We start from the raw sequence: 20,670 nt of genomic DNA, 5'->3' as shown, positions 1-20,670 counted from the left end.
TCTTGTGTTTTCTAATCTGTATAACTACTTGGCCTTTTCTAATTTTTACAAAGTTTTTATTTTTAAAAAGCTGTAAATCCATAGAACAGTACAATTGCAGACCTTGTTTTGTCCCGTAAGCAGGGGCGGAAGCGGGGGTAGTAGACCTTACTTTGCGTGGAAAATTCCATGTGGAATATTGTTTAACTGTGTTCCGTTGTTTGAAAACACTCTAATGCCTGTTTCTATCGACGTAGATTAACTTTAATCTTAGTATAACTTACTTTTTATCTTTCTTTAGTTCTAAAAATTGGAAAAAGATGAAGAGTATGTTAAACTAACATTAAAATTAATCTGCGTTGGTAGAAAAAGGTATAAGACTGCTGGGAAAATAAAACAAGATGATTTATTAAAATAACTAAATTTAGCATTGGGAATGATATATAATAACCGGTAAATTTGATTAATTTTCTTCTATTAATCATATGGACCGAACAAATTGGAAATTATTCATATTGACCGATAATTATATATAATAACCATCTATTCAAATTAATCGTAACATATACATACTGGAATGAGCTTTAAGATGGCGAAATTATGTGAGAATGACGCCATGCAGCTTGGGTACATCTACCTCACTTTATCTAGCAAAGGCAGCAATTTCAGTTGCAGTTACAGTTGTGCAATACCGATAGTATTACTAAAATAAGTCAGACGTATCCATCACTTTTGCACAACCGCTTTCTGATCGAACGTTTTATTCAAATTCAATAAAATTTAGCATTCTGATCCTCTATGTTGAATTTTTATTGATCCGTTATTTTAAATTTTGAAGTTATAACTGCAGATTAGTGTTCCTAGAAGATCAAATCTGGCCACGCATCTAAAATGGCTAGGCGAGGGGGCGACGCAAGGGTGACACGATAGCACTTAAGCGGAACATATACGATTTCTATACTATGTGATTGCCCTGGTAAAAATATTTTTCTGTTGTTTCTACGCAAATTTATATACAATTTTTCTGCATATTTTTCTGCTGTAAGTCCTAAAATTGGGCCGCTTTGCGTAGAAATTGCAGACAAATATGTAATAAAATTGTAGAAAAATTAATAGAAATTACAGAGAAATGGCAATATTACTTTTCTCTTCAGTTTCTCTGCATTCCTAATCAGCAGAACCCTTACGGAAATGGACTATTATAACTATTAATAAAGCTATTAATAAAATTATTGGATCATTTGTTATAATTTTTTCGCGGATTATTGGGACGAACTATTACACAGAACTATTGAAAAATTATTTGAGCCCAATAGTCACTACGATTATATAATCGTATAAAATACGTATTGATAAATCAGTAATTTAAACATAATAAATTATAGTTTTCAAAAAATATTTCTTTTTTTTTGTTCAAAAGGATTAATAAAGATTAAATCTGAATTAAACATTTATGTACAAGATTTAATAACAATACAAATTGTTATTTACTTGTAAAAATATAAAATTTTATGTGGAACAGCGTTCCACATACGCGTCACATTTGAAAAAAAAGCGAATATTTGTCTCGAGGTTACAACAATCAGTTCCCAAAAGTTTCACTGAAGTACGATTTGGAAATACGATCGCGGTGGCGCCTAGATATAACGCCTGTGGCCGCACTCGACTCACGAGAAGATCCCCCGCTGCATGACCACCTAGCCGCGCAAACCGCGAAGGCGCGAAGACTAGCGAAAAGCTTTGAGAGTCAAAACCAAAGCAAATTGCTCAATTTTTGAGAGCACTGTAATATGTTTTTACGTAATAATTATTAATAATTGAATTTCTTGAATTTTAATCGTATTTGGTATTTCCGAAATGATTTATAAATGTTTTTCATTTCATGAATAATATATGTTTTCAATAAACCTTTAATTAGCTATACCGAATGTGGTATAAAATACGTTTATTATTCATTTAAATATTGCTGCAACGAAAACGTATAAATATAATTTACGCTTAAACTTTTATTAACATATTTAAAAAGTATATCATACCTGGATATTAAATCCTATTTTTGATACGTTATTTAAAGGGACAACTTTTACAAATTATAAACGTATTTAAAAAACGTTTATTTAATTAGTATATGATAGTATTTGATAGTATTTCTATACGTGTTATAAACGTAAATACAATTCTGGCATTTTATAAACCATTTTTCAACGTATAAAATACGTTCCGTATTATATACAGGGTGATTCAGAACGACCCATGTGTCCCTGTAAAGACGTGTTCTTGAATAAATTCTGAGACGATTTTTCCTGTACGAAAATTTTGTCCAACGCTTACTTTTTGAATAATAAGAGGATAAAGTTAGCGAATCACGGGCCGTGTACACATGGTAGACAAAGGCGGCGCAACTCACCGACCGACGCGGGCGCTTACCCGTGTCGGACGGTGAGTTCCGCCGCCTTTGTCTACCATGTGTACACGGCCCGTGATTCGCTAACTTTATCCTCTTATTATTCAAAAAGTAAGCGTTGGACAAAATTTTCGTACAGGAAAAATTGTCTTAGAATTTATTCAAGAACACGTCTTTACAGGGACACATGGGTCGTTCTGAATCACCCTGTATATGTAATAAGAACGATATTATAAATGTATATTGCACTAACGTATAAAAACCGTTTTACTTATATACATATCTGCCATATACCTATACCTATACCTATTTTATACCATACTTGCGTTTAATAAACGTACTCGTATATAAAACGATCCAGTTTTTATTGGGTTTATTGTGGATAGTCGACTAATAATCATTTATATATTAACTATTAGTACAAGTAGTGTGCTGGTGATTATTGAAAATAATCTGATTAATGGAATCGATAATCATTTTATAAGAGAACTATTGAGGAATGATTATTGCAAACAATCTGATTTGGAATTAATAATCACTACAGTTAAAAACTATTGAACAGTGGTTGTTGCAAATAACCTGATTATGAAATCAATAATCATTCCATAAAAGAACTATTGGGGAATAATTATTGCAAATAATTTCATTATGAAATCAATAATCACTCATTCAAAAACTATTAGGAAATGATTATTGCGAATAATCCAATTATTGGATGATACATAATAACTATTAGAGAAGGAATAATTACTATTGTAAGTCAATAGTGATTATTGGCTTTCCAATAGTTTATTTTCGTAAGGGAATGTCTAAAACGGCACATCAAACAACTTTAACTTTATTAATTTTCAATTTTAGGCACCTTGAGTTTATCAAAAATACCTCATATTTGCCTTGTTACATGAGTATATTTTACATGAGATAGAAATGGCAGTGACATAATTTTTTTTTTTTTTTGAAAGTATGATTCTTTAGCTTTAAAACGCCGTATTATAAAGTCTTTAAAAAGTTTTTATTGCAAAGATATGATTTTTAAAAAAAAGTGGATTTTTAGATACCTAAAAATACCTTATATTCTTCTTATTATATAATTATACTTTTTAAAAGGAATGACAATACTATAATTTTTTTTTTGAAAGTATGATTCTTTAGCTTTAAAATGCTGTATTTGAAAGTCCTTAAAAGTTTTTTGTTACGGAGATATGATTTTTTAAACAAAAAGTGGATTTTTCAACAATTTCTAATTTTTGCTTCATGGTTTTTCTTTTATAATATAACAATAAATCATTTTTCGACAATGCCAATTATGCAGTCACATTTCTGAGATTCTGAACTTTCATGTGAAAAAAAAGATTGTTGAAAAATGTTGATTGGAACCAAAGTTATAACTTCTCAAAGTTGAAAAAGTCTCCCAGACCCAAAAATGTATTTACGTATTTTACAGGATCAGTGTGTTTAAGGGTTAAAATAACTATATACCCATATAAAAGTATGGCATGATGAGTTCGGAAGAATACACGCGATTACACTCGAAAGTTTGCTAAGGCCGTGTAATATAATAATAATGAACGGTAAAACTTATATTTCAAGAAGTACCGAGATGTGTGACTTTATGAAAATGTTCATTACAACAATTATAAAAATATTAGTAATCAGTAAGACTGGTTTTTGTGCAATAGCTCCAGATGAGAACTTTTTGAAATTAAAAAGTAATTTTTGTATAAAAGTTATTAATAAAGCAATAGATAATTAAAAATGTCCGAGATTCTACTTCCTTGTATTATTTAAATGCTGATAATATAATAAAAGTTAACAAAATCAATTTTTTAATTTTTTTGGTTTTCTCTTTATCATAATAGTACTTTATCAACATTTTACAATTTCTTAATATAATATGAAACATATAAAACATTCTTCATTCTAGAAAACGTTAATTAAGCTGAAAAAATAAAATTCGAGTATTTTGAAAATTAAGTATTTTTGCAACTCCGCATTTATGAATTCAACTACATTTATTTAGTATAACGCATCTGTAAAAAATTTATACAAATCAAACTTGTGTAACCTTCTAAAATTGAGCTCAATTTGGACAAGTTTTTTTAATAGCAAAAGCAATGTAAAATTGACTACAATTTGTGAGAAATATACGAACATTAAATTAACTTTCTATTTACTCGATTTATTTTTAATGCAATTAATAAACAGATACCTCCAGGGTGATTTGCAAATACGTCAGGATTAAATAAAAAGGTATAAGCAACTATGTAGAGTGTTAAAAGATCTTCAAGTTTGTAGGTTTTTATAATTACTGATTGTGAGTAAAAATTGTAATTGTAAAATTGCGCGTAACTTAATTACAATGAGATAAATAATCAAATGAATGCTACATTTGAGACCGTATACATAATTGAGCACCATGTTCTTCAATAATCACTTATAGATTTTATTCACATAAAGCTAGATAATATATAATATTGAAAGAGATCGAGACACAGATTTCCTTATCAGCAACAATTTCATATTAATATATTTTACAGAAAAAATTTAGAAAAATTTCTCTTCAAATTATCTTAAAATTTCTCTGCTTATTTCTTGTTATTATGCTAAAAATTTATTTTTAGTTTTTTCTAAAATTGTTTGTAGATAGGTCTTACAGAGTAATTTTTTAGCAGTATTCTTTGCAAATTCTTTAAAAATTTGTCAGAGTTTTTTCTATAGTTTTATCCTTTTTTTCTCTTCAATTTCTTTGCAGAGAGATTTCACAAAAAAATTTGCTTCGAAATATTTCTTCTATTTTCTCTACGATATTGTCTGCAAATTTGTTTGTATTTTCTCTACAATTTTGTCTGCAATTTTTCATAAATTTCTCTGCTAGTATAGTTTACGGACAAATATCTCTGATATTTTTTCACAAATTGTTTTTGCAGAGAAATAGAATAGAAACAACAGAGAAATATTTTTGCCAAGGTAGTGACGTCATTTTTAGAGCATTGTTTTATTGACCAATTAAAAAAATTTACATGGCCATATAACAAGGTTATATGACTACACTCTATATTCTAAGGACACTGCTACACATTTGTCATCAGCGATTTCCAAAACTTATACATATCACTTTTTATATTTATATAACAAAATTTAGCACTAATTCGCTATATTGAATCTGTCATCTTGAAATTATGTAGTAATTTTTTTTGTACAATCCTTACGTTGACCTTTAAAATAACCCCAGAAAGAAATCTTAATTTTTGCGCAAAATATGTGTATTTTTTACTTTTATTCTATTTAATGGGGTATATAGATGAAGAGATACAGTTTACAAGCGTATTGATTTTTATGACAGTACTATCTTTTATCTTTAAATCTTTAACATCAGAACAAAGTTGGTACGTTTATTTTTGTAGAAGTGTAGATTTTTGAAGACCAGAAGAGATTTATAAAGAACATATAAATAATTAACTTAAAATCTGTTATTTACTCACAGCACTGAAAATTTATATTATGACGTGAACTATAGATTTTCAGAACTCGTAATGAATTTCGGATCACAGCCTTAATTAATTTTGAAGAAGTTAATGTTTAATTTCAATTATTTTTAAATACAATTTTTAACATATTAATTTTTTTCCCCGAGTTAAAAATTTATCTATGTAAAAAAGTACATTTAATACACAAAAATAAATTTTTGATATTTTTGACTTTTTTGATATTTTATATAAACTTAATTTAAAAATAAATATTAAATTTATTTGACAATCCTTATTGTAATTATTTTATTATTTAAGCTAATATAACTTTAAAAAAATACATTTTAATTTAATATAAATATATGTAATGTTTTTCGGAACATAATTTTTAACTTAATGCAACTTTTAACTGAAAAGGAAATTAACGGAAGTGTCCGCCTCAGATTAAAACAAGTTTTTAATATGTTGGAGTACAGATAAAAATAAGGGACGCGAATTTTTTTATACGTGCTCATGCGTACTTTTAGGGGGTGAAATACACTCTTCGAAGAAAATCGGTTTTTTATTTGAAGCGTATATCGTTGAAACTATAAGAGATAGAGAAAAATGTTTTAAATGAAAGTTGAATAACTCGAAGAGTACTTTATAACAGCGGAAAAAAATAAAAAAAAAATTTTTTTAATACTTTTTTCTACCACTTATCTATTTTTTCAAAATTTTTATTTTTTTAAAGCAAAATAAAGCTTATTTTATTATGAATTCAACGGTACATAATAAAGTTACGATGCGACATTCCCATTTTTCAAAAATAATTAAAAACCTCTTTATACACATGATACACGCACTCTTCCGCGCGTTTGTGCGCTATGGATGACTCTCTCGATGTCCCTAATATGTTGTACAGATAAAAATAAGGGACACGTATTTTTTTATACGTGCTCTAATGCACTTTTAAGGGTGAAACGCTTTTTTGAAGAAAATTAGTTTTTTCTTTCGAAGCGTGTATCATCGAAACTATAAGAGATAGAAAAAAATGTTTTAATTGAAAGTTAAATGGCTCGAAGAGTACTTTATAACAGTGTTAAAAAATTAAAAAAAAATTTTTTCATACTTTTCCCCACCATCTGCCTATTTTTTTTTAAATTTTTATTTTTTTTTATAGGCAAAATAAAGCTTATTTTATTACGAATTCAATGGTATATGACAAAGTTATGTTGCGACATTTACATAACCCTTAATTGCAGGACTCCGACCAGATCGAAATCAATAACCGGATCATAACTGTTATTTTAGTATGATCGAAACCGAAATATTGGTTAATGGACCGTAACCTGACCAAAAATATTTTTCCGGTTTTTTTGGTTAAATTTTTAAAAATGCTGTTAAAAATTATACTGGAGATTAGGTAAAAAAGGAGAAAAAGCGCATGCTGTATAGACTTCTCTCTCTGCAAAATAAGAATAAGAGAAAAAGATACACGGCATCTATATTTTATTTCTTTTTTTTAATATTTTTAACGCTCCATAAATATGCAGTTGATTTTAAAGATTAATCTTTCTTTCAATTTGTGAACATAAAATAGATATGAAAGAATAAGATCTTTGTAATATTAAAACTAAATTTTTAAACCTGAAATTATATTTCAATTTTTCCGGCTTTTTTAGAGCACTGAAAAAGTTTGACAATTTTAATTGAACTTTTAAGACCGTAGATATTTACTAATAGGTTAACGATAAATAGCGATATAACAGGGTGTCTACGGAGGGTTACTTTTTTACTTCTTTGCTTTTATTATAATAATTTGACTGAGATTAATATGTTATCTTATAGGGAACCATTAATACCAAAAAAACGACTATTAATGCAGCAAGTTGCTGAGAATTTAGTAAATCAAAAACAAAAAAAAGAAAGATTTTGTAAGACCCGGAACCTCCAATGATTTTTAAACATTTTTATATTAAAAAAGTATTTCTAATAAACAGGAATTTTTTATAGTATGATATTTATACTTCTATTATTTTTATACATTATCATTTTTATACATTTTAAATTTTATAAAAGGTAATTGTACATCTCTAACCGTAACCATAACCGAAAAAGACAGAAATCGAAACGGTTACCGTTACCGTTATTAGTAACAAGACCGCAACCAAAACCGAAATCGAAAATTGAAAATAATTTCTGATCGTAACCGTAACCGGACCAAAATTTTATTTTGGGTCCCTGTTTAAATGTATACATATTAAGGTTAATACTGCCGAGACGTAAAAATTAAACTTCAAGATAAGAGATGATCCAAAGTGCATGCGTCAAGTGGCGTCGTTATGCATATTTTTACACTAATCAAATTTTGTATATAATAAACACATAAATTGAATTGTATAAATGCAGTATAAAAGGTGAAATTTCTAACTAATTTCTAAATTAGTTTTATGTTAGTTCTTTTGTTAGTTGATGAGCTGGCATTAGATAGTAAAGGTATGGAATGTGTGAGTAATAATTTTTTGTAAACCAAATCTCTTTGTCTGTAAAAGGCTGTAGAGAACAAATGTTCTAATCGAATCATGTAGACCAGTAAATAAATGTTTAACTTATATTAATTATATTTATTATTTTGTACACAAAAAATTAATGTCTTACAACACCGTAATTGTTGTTATTCTTTAGTGTGGTGTCATTTTATTTTGAAGTAACCAAAAGAAATATTTGCAATTAAAAACAAATAATGAATAAATAATAATTTCTTCTCATAATTTGTTTTCCGTACATACTGACATATTATAAAAAAAATTTTATAAATTTTAACGGTTTAAAAGAAGTCACTATTACTTTATTATAACTATTATTACTATTATTATTATTATTATTATTATTATTATTATTATTATTATTAGTATTATAAAATTCTTATTTCAACATTTATTGTATTGTAATGATTTGTCTTCAATCCTCTTTTGTGTTGTCAACGCTATATAAGACAAATCCGTTTTATTGTGAAGTAATATTGAACGTACGAATGGGTAGGCATACTATGCGTTATGGAATGGTTTTTAATTATTTTTGGAAAATGGAAAGATCGCATTATAACTTTGTTATATACCATTGAATTTATAATAAAATAAGCTTTATTTTACTTATAAAAAAAATAAAAATTTTGAAAAAAAATAGGTAAGTGGTAGGGAAAAATGTAACAAAAATAAAAAAAAATTTATTACTCTGATAAAGTACTCTTCAAGCTATTTAACTTTCAAATAGAACATTTTTCTCTATTTTCTATAGTTTTGACGATACACGCGTCGAAAGAAACAAACTGATTTTCTTCAAAATGTTTCAAAATGCATTAGGGCACGTATAAAAAAATACGTGTCCCTTATTTTGATCTATACTACAACGTATTAAACGCTTGTCAAAATCCAAAGGGAATACTTCTATAGTACACGGATGGGTGCGCGTACCATTAGTTATGGGATGATTTTTAATTACATAGGCTTCCGTTTTTAGACTTCTTTTCTGTTGTTTGAATAAACTTTATTATTTCCGATGTATTTTTGCGCGTTTTCCCATTGTTTAAATAAAAGTTACTATTTCTCATGTATTTTTGCGCGTTAAACACGAATTTGGAAAGCAAATTGCTCTATCACGTCAGATTTTTGAGAAAAGTCAAATTAAAGTGTCAAAAATGACATTTTTTTAAATATATTTGTTATTTTTTCCTACTAAAGTATACTTTTTATGTACTTCCATTTATGTCATCTTAAAATGTTAACTTTTTCCTTTAAAGTAGATTTTTTTTAACGTACCGAGTTAATCTCTGTATAGTCACACTACAATCAACATTTCACTGGCCGACTTGGTTTCCATTGTTTGAATAAAAGTTACCATTTCCTATGTATTTTTGCACGCTGAATTTGGTAAGCGAATTGCTTCAGATCACATCAGATTTTTGAAAAAAGTGAGGTTAAAGTGTCAAAAATGAAATTTTTTGACATATTTGTCATTTTTTTCCTACCAAAGTAATTTTTTATGTACTTTTGTTTACGCCATCTTAAAGTATCTTTTACCTTTAATATAGATTTTTGTTAACGCCGTACTTTTTTCTTTTACCGAGTTAATCTCTGTATAGTCACACCACAACCAACATTTCACTGACCTGGTAGTTTCCATTGTTTGCATAAAAGTTACTATTTTCCATTATTTTGATCTGCTGAACACGAATCTGGTAAGCAAATTGCTATATAACGTCAGATTTTTGAGAAAAGTGAAGTTAAAAGTGTCAAAAATGATCATTTTTACCTCACAAGTTTAATCACACTTTTCTCAAAAATCTGACGTGATAGAGCAATTCGCTTACCAGATTTATGTTCAACGGTCAAAAATACATGGGAAATGGTAAGTTTTATTCAAACAATGGAAACAACGTCGGCCAGTGAAATGTTGGTTGTGGTGTGATTATACAGAGATTTACTCGGTGAAAAAAAACGTACAGCGTTAAAAAAGTCTATTTTAAAGGTAAAAGTTGACACTTTCAGATGGCATAAACGGAAGTAGAAAAAAATTTACTTTGCTACTAAAAAAATCACGAATATGTTGAAAAACGTAGTTTTTGACACCTTTAACATAACTTTTCTTAGAAATCTGACGTGATGGAACAATTTGCTTACCGGATTCGTGTTCAGCGCGCAAAAATACATCGAAAATAATAAAGTTTATTCAAACAACAAAACCATGGAAACTGGTGTTATTTTTGGAAAATGGAAAAGTCGCATTATAACTTTGTCATATACGATTAAATTCGTAATAATATAAGCTTTTAAATACAATTTAATGTACAATTTTCTTGTGCGTATTGATAACAGCGCTGACTCTCATTAGCCTTTGCAATATTTTTCGTTTAAAATAAGTTTTATTTTGCTTATAAAAAGAAATAAAAATTTTGAAAAAAATAGGTAAGTGATGGGGAAAAGTATTAAAAAAATTAAAAAAAAATTTTTTTATCACTGTTATAAAGTATTCTTTGAGCCATTTATATTTCAGTTAGAACATTTTTTTCTATCTCTTATAGTTTCGACGATACACACTTTAAAAGAAAAAAACTGATTTTTTTCGAAGAGGTGTTTCACCCTTAAAAGTGCGTTAGGGCTCGTATAAAAAAATGTCCCTTATTTTTATCTGTACTACTACTAAAAGCTTGTTTTAATCTGAGTCGGACACTTCCGCTAGTTTCTTTGTGAGGTAGTGTTTTATACAATTTTTTATGTAAATTAATTTTATAAGCCATTAACTTTAACTTACAAGGAAACACAGGGAAGTGTCCGCCTCAGATTAAAACGAGTTTTTAATATGTTGTAGTACAGATAAAAATAAGAGACACGTATTTTTTTATACGTGCCCATACGCACTTTAAGGGGGTGAAACACCCCTTTGAAGAAAATCGGTTTTTTTCTTTCGAAGCGTATGCCGTCGAAACTATAAGAGATAGAAAAAAATGTTTTAAATAAAAGTTGAATGGCTCGAAGAGTAATTTATAACAGCGAAAAAAAAAATTTTTTTAAAATTCTTTTTGATACTTTCCCCCACCACTTACCTATTTTTTTTTTAATTTTTATTTTTTTTATAAACAAAATAAAGCTTATTTTTCTACGAATTCAACGTATATGATAAAGTTACGATACAACATTCCCATTTTCCAAAAATAATTAAAAATCTCTTTATACGCACGGTACGCGCACCCGTCCGCGCGTTCGTGCGCTACGGAAATGACTCCCTTCGATTTCGACGTGCCTTTAATATGTTGTACAGATTAAAATAAGGAACACGTATTTTTTACACGTGTCCTAATACACTTTTAAGGGTAAAACACCTTTTTGAAGAAAATCGGGTTTTTTCTTTCGAAGCGTGTATCGTCGAAACTATAAGAGATAAAGAAAAATGTTCTCAATGAAAGTTGAATGCATGTTTTTCTCGCATAAGATGACAAAAACATTTCGAGGACAGTCTGTGTCTAACATGAAAACGCAGACATTGAGAAAAACATTTACTACAAAATAAAATGACATTACACTAAAGAATTACGGTGTTGTAAGACATTAATTTCTTGTTTAGAAAATAATATGTAATTAATATAAGTTAAACATTTATTTACTGGTCTACATGATTCAACTAGAATATTTGTTCTCTTCAACATTTTATAAATAAGGAGACTTGGATTACAAAAAATTATTACTCACATATTCCATACCTTCATTATCTAACGCCAGCTCATCAACTAACAACAAGAGAACTAAATGTTCAACAAGAGAACAAAATTTCCTATCTTGAAATAGAATGTTTACGTCTCGGCAGTATTGACATGTATAGATTCAAGAGTTACGTATGTAAGGAAATGACCCAAAGTGCACGCGCCAGTAGCGTGGTTATGCATATTTCTACACTAATCGAATTTAATAAACACATTAATTGAATTGTATAAATGCAGTATAAAAAATGAAATTTTTAACAAATTTTTTAATTAGTTTTATGTTAGTTCTCTTGTTGTTAGTTGATGAGCTGGCGTTAGATAGTGAAGGTATGGAATGTGTGAGTAATAATTTTTTGTAATCCAAGTCTCCTTATTTATAAAATGTTGAAGAAAACAAATATTCTAGTTGAATCATGTAGACCAGTAAATAAATGTTTAACTTATATTAATTACATATTATTTTCTAAACAAGAAATTAATGTCTTACAACACCGTAATTCTTTAGTATAGTGTCGTTTTATTTTGTAGTAAATGTTTTTTTCAATGTCTGCGTTTTCATGTTAGACACAGACTGTCCTCTAAATGTTTTTGTCATCTTATGCGAAAAAAACATGCATTCAACTTTCATTGAGAACATTTTTCTTTATCTCTTATAGTTTCGACGATACACGCTTCAAAAGAAAAAACCCGATTTTCTTCAAAGGGATGTTTCACCCTTAAAAGTGTATTAAGACACGTGTAAAAAATACGTGTCCCTTATTTTAATCTGTACAACATATTAAAGGCACGTCGAAATCGGAGGGAGTCACTTCCGTAGCGCAGAGTGCGGACGGGTGCGCGTACCGTGCGTATAGAGACTTTTAATTATTTTTGGAAAATGGGAATGTTGTATCGTAACTTTATCATATACCGTTGAATTCGTAATAAAATAAGCTTTATTTTGCTTATAAAAAAAAATAAAAATTAAAAAAAAATAAGTAAATGGTGGGAGGAAGTATTAAAAAGAATTAAAAAAAAAAAAATTTTTTTTTCCGCTGTTATAAATTACTCTTTGAGCCATTCAACTTTTATTTAAAACATTTTTTTCTATCTCTTATAGTTTCGACGGCATACGCTTCGAAAGAAAAAAATTGATTTTCTTCAAAGGGGTGTTTCACCCCCTTAAAGTGCGTATGGGCACGTATAAAAAAATACGTGTCCCTTATTTTTATTTGTACTACAACATATTAAAAACTCGTTTTAACCTGAGGCGGACACTTTCCTGTGTTTCCTTGTTAGTTTTAAAAAAGCATTAACTTATTTATTTCTCGTTATAACAAATTAAAAAATAAGTTTTAACTATTCATTTTTTACCTAAAAGAATTGTTATCTGTATTGTTTCGTAGACTTGCTTGTTGAATTCGTAACATCGCATATGATGAAGAAATTTCCACTTGAATTGTATCATCAATGTATCGGCGTTCTACAAAGATTGCTATGTTATCAGAAGAGGTGTCGCGTCAGGCTTGGTTATCAGTGGCGGGATCTCTGGACAGCATTAATCAATTTGCTTAAATTTTTAACAACGCACGAAAGCCATCTTATTAAGAAAATGAACATATTTCCGTTAGCTATTCAGGTAATGAAACACTTGAGAGATTGCGTCATACAAGATCGAACGAAATAATATTTTAAATGCTTTTTGACAGGTGGTGAACATCTTAAACTTTTTTATTACGTATGCTGATACATTCCTATCGTCTCCCAATAGTTATGATGAATTATTTTATGAAATTATTCGTATGAGACTTATCTTCACCAATCTAAATGCCATGGGTAAGCAGCTAATAATAGGAATTTTTTAAGCGCTACAAATGAAATACAGGTATTCCCTTACTTACGATTACCTCAACTTATGAATTTTGGGACTTATGACTGAATAACTATATTAACTTGAAGTTATTAACTTGAAGTAAACTAGTAGATTATGGAGCTGATTAAACACTCGTTAACCAGCGACTTTAATTAATTTTATATAAAAAAAATTAAATATTAAATTAGAACGCTAAACATTATATTAAGAGTTATTATTTCTAACAATAAAAAAAAGATAGTATTGTTTTTTAATCACTTGTCAATCTGTGTTTACGCAAAATATTAATATAATAGTAAATATTATATTAAAAAATAGAATCTTGAAAAGGTTTTTGTTTTGTCATTTTTTAAATAGGGATGTATAATCGTTTTTGGTAATAAAATAATTATTTTTTGCACAAAACATTTTATTTACATAAAATAATAACTGTTTAATGTATTTAATGTTAAATTGTTATTCGACTTACGATTTATCGAATTACTGTTCAATTTACGGCCAAAATTTTCCATCGTAAATAGATATTGTAATAATACTTTATAACGAGAATATTTAACAATCTTCCAGCACTCAGGTATTCAACTAGTGAATCGTATGAATACAAGGAACACGCGCTCAAATTAACGAATTCTCTCGTTAATGTGAGAGACATTGTAAATCATTTTCCACCAAAGATAGCTGCGTGGCTAGCGAAAGAAAGTTTATCGACGCCGACAGAGCAACAAATTCTAGCTATTATAATACAGAATTATGATAGTCTCGCTTTAAAACTGCAGGATAATCTGGATCAGTACGAGAGATATTCGGAAAAGCCTAATCATACCGCATTTTTTGAGGAAATGGTAATTAAATAAAATGTATTAATTTATAGAATTAAAAGAGGGGCTAATGAGAGTCAAGACGCTGATGTTGATGCGTCTATTTCTGAGTTTATTCCATATAAATTTAAGGACGTTTTGATCCTGTTTTCAGTCATCTTCAGCAAGTTGAAATCAAAAAGCCTCTATTTCAAATAGCGTGGTTTTAGTTCTTAACGAGTCACAATTGGGTGGTCATCTTAGTGAAATTGAAATTCTAAAGGGTGACCAACTAATAATATATAAAACTACAATGACTAATTAGCTAAGATGTTAAATAATATTTTCAAAAACTTAGCATGTGAAGCAAGGAGCGGCTACATATTGAACGCACAAAATGTGAATAAATATAAAATTAACATTATAAGCAAGGTGAAATGAAAATTATTGTAACGGCGTCAAAACGCTTTGTGCCCTCCTTTCAGGTAAGATATGTCGATGACAACTATATCCATACCACGACATTCTGAGGATATGATCCTAAACATTTTTAACTCTTTCCATCCTAGGTTACAATTTACATTGGAAATGGATGGTGACACACTAAATTTTCTTGATGTAACCTTGATAAAAAGACACACACATATAGAGTTTAATTGGTATCACAAACCCACATTCTCTGGAAGATACCTTAACTTTTTATCGCAACACCCTTTCTCATAAAAAATAGGTACAATTATGGGCATGGTGGACAGGGCGATTTTATTGTACATCCGATTTTTCAACGTGAAAATTTGAGATTGATCATCGAGGTTAGAATTATTCTCCTGGATAATGACTACCGTCTGAACTTAGTTTTCAACACTATCAACACAAGACTGGATTTCCTGTTTAAAAAAGGAAGCATCCATTTGGACACAGAACAATTGGACACAGCCAATTACAGCGGCTGATGTCTAGTAATTTTCTTCTATTCAAGCGCTGTGAGTGGTTTGTGTCCAATTGTACTCTATCGAAATGGATGCTTTTCTTTAAAAGATATAAACGAGATGCAATGCATTTCAACACTGAAACATTGATTGACAGTACGACAAATAAAAGATGGTTTACTATCCTTTACATTCACTTCATCTTGCAAAAATTCAAAAATATTAGTAAAGATCTCAATTCCAGAATCTCGTTTCTCAATCTTAATAAACTGGGGACTACAATAATTAAAGCACATAAGGATATGTTTCCTGACTTATCTCAAAAAAACGTGGTTTACAAAATTTCATGTAAAGATTCTGACATTTTGTATGTGGGACAAACACGTAGACAACTTAAAACGAGAATTTCTGAACACAAGAACCACATAAGATGGAATTCGAACACCGATTTTGTTATTACGGAACACAGGATAAATAGCGACCACGACTTCGATTGAGATAACGTTATAATATTGGATAAAGAACCTTTCTGGGGGAAGCGTCTGATTTCGGAAATGCTACATATAAAGTGCCAAAACAATTGGCTAAATAGACAAGCGGACACTGAATATTTACGCCATGTTTACACTTGTATCCTCGACAGATTATAACGGTTTGACTTAATATTTGTATATGTATTTTCAATTGTTTGATCTCACCGCCGACACTGCTCACGAACGGAGAGCAGTATCGCCTTGACTGTGACACAGGCGAGATGTATCGTCTTGACGCTGTTACAATGATTGTCATTTCACCTTACTTATAATGTTAATTTTATATTTATTCATGTTTTATGCGTTCAATATGTATCCGCTCCTTTTTTCACATGGTAAGTTTTTGAAAATATTATTTAACATTTTAGCTAATTGATCATTGTAGTGTTATATATTATTAGTTGGTCACCCTTTAGAATTTCAATTTCACTCGGATGATGACCCGATTGTGACTCGTTAAGAACTAGGACCACGCCATGTGAAGTGGAGGCTTTTTGATTTCGACTTTTTTTGCTGAAGATAACCCGAAACAGGGTCCTTGAATTTATATTGATTAAACTCAGAAATATACGCACCAACATCAGCGTCTTGACTCTTATTAGCCCTTCTTTTAATTCTATTAATTTTTGTGAGTTCTTTCATTTTTTTGTATTAATTTATGTACTTTATATTATATCAAAATTCTAATTAAATGATATTTTGAATATTAATATTTTTAGGTGACTGGAGTAATAGTGGATACACGGGCTTCGATAGACCTTAATACTTTAGATACACAAACTATATTGGAAGAGCTTTCAAATATGTCATAATGTAAAAGTGTGTACATTGCAATATATTTTCAATATTGTGACTATTCTGTTATAACATATCCTTCTCTTACGTATATCCATAGTTTTTCTTATAAATTAGTCAAAAAAGTTAGACATATCATTACGGAAATATATACCTTGAGTTTCTCTTTATCATTCTTATTTTTTTTCTATTATCAATCCTCCTAATGCTTTAATATCCTTTCTGAAAAAATGTATTGCATCGATTCTCGAATTATCAAATTTATTGTTGTCGCTTTTCCGAAGTGCTGATTGGTTCTATCGTTGTGCTAACTTCGTGAACGGCTGTCATAGCGGAGATCGTGTTGACAGTTATAGACATAATAACTGTTACATGAAGAGATCAGTAGTCATAAAGAAGTTAATAGTGTAATATTATTACATTATCAAATTAATTATTACAAATTTATTTATTGTATTGGTTCTGTTTCCTGCGTCTAAAGATTTTTCCTTTTCTTTGGACGATTTCATGATTGTTTCAGATAAGTTTTATTAAACGTCTTTATTTATGGTTGTAAAAATTATCTTTAGAAAGAATTGATACTTTGTGTTGTACTTTATTTTCAGATAGGGATTTTGTTTAACATTTATTACATTATTGTTGTTAAAATGTTCTTTTGCGTATAAACATTATTATTGTGAGGTTGGATTAGAAAAAGTATAAAAATAAATTAGTAATAGAAGGAAGAAGAGTTTTGAAAGGGTACTAATACAGAAAGGAGAAAGGAATTTAAGAAGTTGGAGAAGGTAGTAATTTGAAAATTATTAAATAAAGGAACAGTGGGTAAATATCATGTGATATTTGTTATTTTGTTTTAAAAAATAAAAATTACTTTAATAGAATATTATCAATTTTAGTAAATTTTTTTAAATTTTTTAATTTTTTCTCTTACAAAAATTATCTTTAGAAAGAATTGATACTTTGTGTTGTACTTTATTTTCAGATAGCGTTTTTCTTTAACACTTATTACATTATTGTTATTAAAATGATCTTTTGTGTATAAACATTATTATTGTGAGTTTGCATGACAATCTCATTCAAAATAGTTTGAAATGTCATTTAGATTTTTATGCTTCAATTTGTGGACTTTTCACCGTTACCGCAAGCTTGCAGTAATATTGTACAAATCTTTTGCAATCCTATGCAATATTACAAAACAATGTTTTAATATAAGCTTGATGGAATGTTTCTATAACATTTTAATGATAAGTTCATAGGATACTAACTTTCATATTTAATCATAAATGTTAAATGTTGAGGTACAATACCGTTCGTTTCAAGTTTTACGTTCACCGTTTTTTGGGGGTTTTACGGTGGTACAAAACAATGTTATTATAAATAATGTTAATATAAGATTGAGGCAATGTTCCTATAATCTTTTATTGCTGGTTCCTGTTGATACTAATTTTCATCATGCAAAATAGTAAAATACAATGCTGTTCGTTTCAAGTTCTAATTTCACAATTTTTTTTTATTTTACGCTTAAATAATTTTCAAGTTGAATATGTAAAAGATGAATTCAATCGTGAATAAAACAAATAGACAATATCATGCAAAAAGTCTGAAATGTCATATAGATTTTTGTATTTTAAATTGCGGATCTTTCAACTTTACAAGACATTGCCATGGCAATGCCGTCATGGCAATGCTGTCACGGCAATAGAATAGTGTCTATTTTATTAAAGATATTTAAATACGTATACTCAATATAAAGAAAAGAAGTAGAATAAAAATAATATAAAAAGTAAGGAAGGTAGAAGGAAGAATCGAGGGATTGTAGAACGAAAATAAAATGACAGGGAAAAAAATTGAAGATGTTGGAGAATGTAAAGATTTTTGAATAGAATAACATATGGAAGAAAAGAAGAAAGAAGGATTGAAGGATTTTAGAATGGAAATGAAATCAAAAAGATAAACAGTAAAAAAATAAAATAAAAAGAGTAAAAAAATCTTGAAACATATTTCTCTATATCCGGTTGTTGCATTTTTTTCAGTCTATGTTGGGTTTACGTATTTTTTCCAATCTATGTCCGGTTGATATATGATTTCCAATTCATGTCTGGTTGACGTATGATGTTTGTAACAACCTGTGTTTGTCTGAGCGCGGATGAGCTCAGGGAAGCCAGGGTTCGAAGGGAGGTTGCCGGGTTAATTAACTCTGAGATCGGGAGTGCGTTTAAAGAGAGTATGAATTTATTGTAACAGAATGCAGACGATACATGAATATATGGTTTGGAAACGCGGTATATACAAGGCGGTACGGTGTCGTGAGCTAATAATAGTGAAAACGCGGTATATACAGTACGGTGATTTATTTACATTGGTTCGATCGTGTTGTACTCGGCTCGCGGTCGGTGCGAGAGAACGGTAGCGTTGTCCCTGTCACGCCCGTTTGATCCCGAGGCGCGTCTCTTGCGGTGTTTACGTCGCGGTCTCGTTGATCCGCGACGCGCGCGCGGGTTGGGACGCTCTACTCAGAAGTCGCGTTGGTGTTCTTAGAACTCGCGACAGGTGCTCGGTGGGATTCCCTTAGTAGGGAATCTCCGCTCATACGCCGGTGCCGGCTGCCTCGAGATCTCTCGATGGAGGCAAAGATCGCTCACCCCCCTGGTGGCAGTCGTCACCGCGGATTCTCGGAGGGAGATGGATGCTGGCGAAATCGTCGAGATCTCTTGACGGTGGCAGAGCTCGCTCTACCGCTCGGATTTCTTGAATGCCGGGAAAGCGGGATTGGAAATCGCCGAGATCTCTCAGCGGTGACAGAGTTCGCTCTACCACGCGGATTTTTTGGGTCTGGCTCGGAGGCTGGACCGGAAAAGAGTTGATCTCTCTACGAGATCGTCCGCCTTTTATACCCCGTCGGAGAGTCGGGAATGTTCGAGTGGAGTTCGGTTCTCCTCGGAATACAGCATCCCCGCTGCTCCGAGATCGGTCCGGTATTGCGCTCTCGCTCGTGCGTATGCCTCTCTGTTGCTCCAACGCCAGGAGCGTGCGGCTTAATGCGCGTGCGCGCGGAGTTCGTATGATTAACGGCGCGTTCGCTGGGCCGTTCGCACGCGCGTGTATGAGGCATTTATCGGCGCGTAGCGCCTGTTCGTCTGTCCGGCGGGTGTTCGGCCGGACAGGGGGGCGATTCGTGGCCCCAGGGGGAACGGTGCGGAGGTGCATCGTTACATATTCAATCTATGTCCGGTTAAAATATGGTTACGCCGCCATGGCAGTGCCTTCATGGCAATGCCTTCATGGCAATACCGTCATGGCAATGCCGTCATGGCAATGGCGTCATGGCAATGCCATTATGGCAATGCTGTCATGGCAATGGAATAGTGTTTATTTTATTAAAGATATTTAAATATATGTACTGAATATAAAGAAAAAGAGTAGAATAAAATAGTTTAAAAAGGAAGGAAGGTAGAAGGAAGGATCGAGAGATTGTAGAATGACAATAAAATGAAAAGGAGAAAAAATTGAAAATGTTGGGGAAGTTAAAGATTTTTGAATAGAATAATGTATGAAAGAAAAAAGAAAAGAAGGAGGAAGGATCGAAGGAGTTTAGAATGGAAATGAAATCGAAAAGATAAAGAGTAAAAAAATAAAATAAGAAGGGTAAAAAAAATCTTTATACATATTTCTCTAT

General features: G+C 30.3%; 1 protein-coding gene across 6 annotated transcripts in view; it reads left to right on the top strand.

Annotated features, from left to right (window-relative positions):
- The window catches only part of LOC105206785 (armadillo-like helical domain-containing protein 3), a 72,440-nt gene extending 55,276 nt beyond the window's left edge, over nucleotides 1–17,164 (top strand). For 5 of the 6 annotated variants that reach the window (XM_039457706.1, XM_039457705.1, XM_039457704.1 and 2 more), the window contains 4 exons: nucleotides 13,474–13,706; nucleotides 13,777–13,903; nucleotides 14,508–14,782; nucleotides 16,919–17,164. In XM_039457706.1, coding sequence (XP_039313640.1) covers nucleotides 13,474–13,706; nucleotides 13,777–13,903; nucleotides 14,508–14,782; nucleotides 16,919–17,011 — 728 coding nt within the window. In that variant the 3' untranslated portion in view covers nucleotides 17,012–17,164. Of the gene's footprint in view, nucleotides 1–13,473; nucleotides 13,707–13,776; nucleotides 13,953–14,507; nucleotides 14,783–16,918 lie in introns of those variants that run through there. The other variant, XM_039457708.1, reaches the window with a different exon arrangement.
- Nucleotides 17,165–20,670: the final 3,506 nt, after the last annotated feature.

Source organism: Solenopsis invicta, chromosome 15 (genome assembly GCF_016802725.1).
Source record: "Solenopsis invicta isolate M01_SB chromosome 15, UNIL_Sinv_3.0, whole genome shotgun sequence".
NCBI classification, from domain to species: Eukaryota; Metazoa; Arthropoda; class Insecta; order Hymenoptera; family Formicidae; genus Solenopsis; species Solenopsis invicta.
The sequence above is the reverse complement of the archived record's forward strand: the minus strand, read 5'-3'. Positions and strand labels throughout refer to the sequence as shown.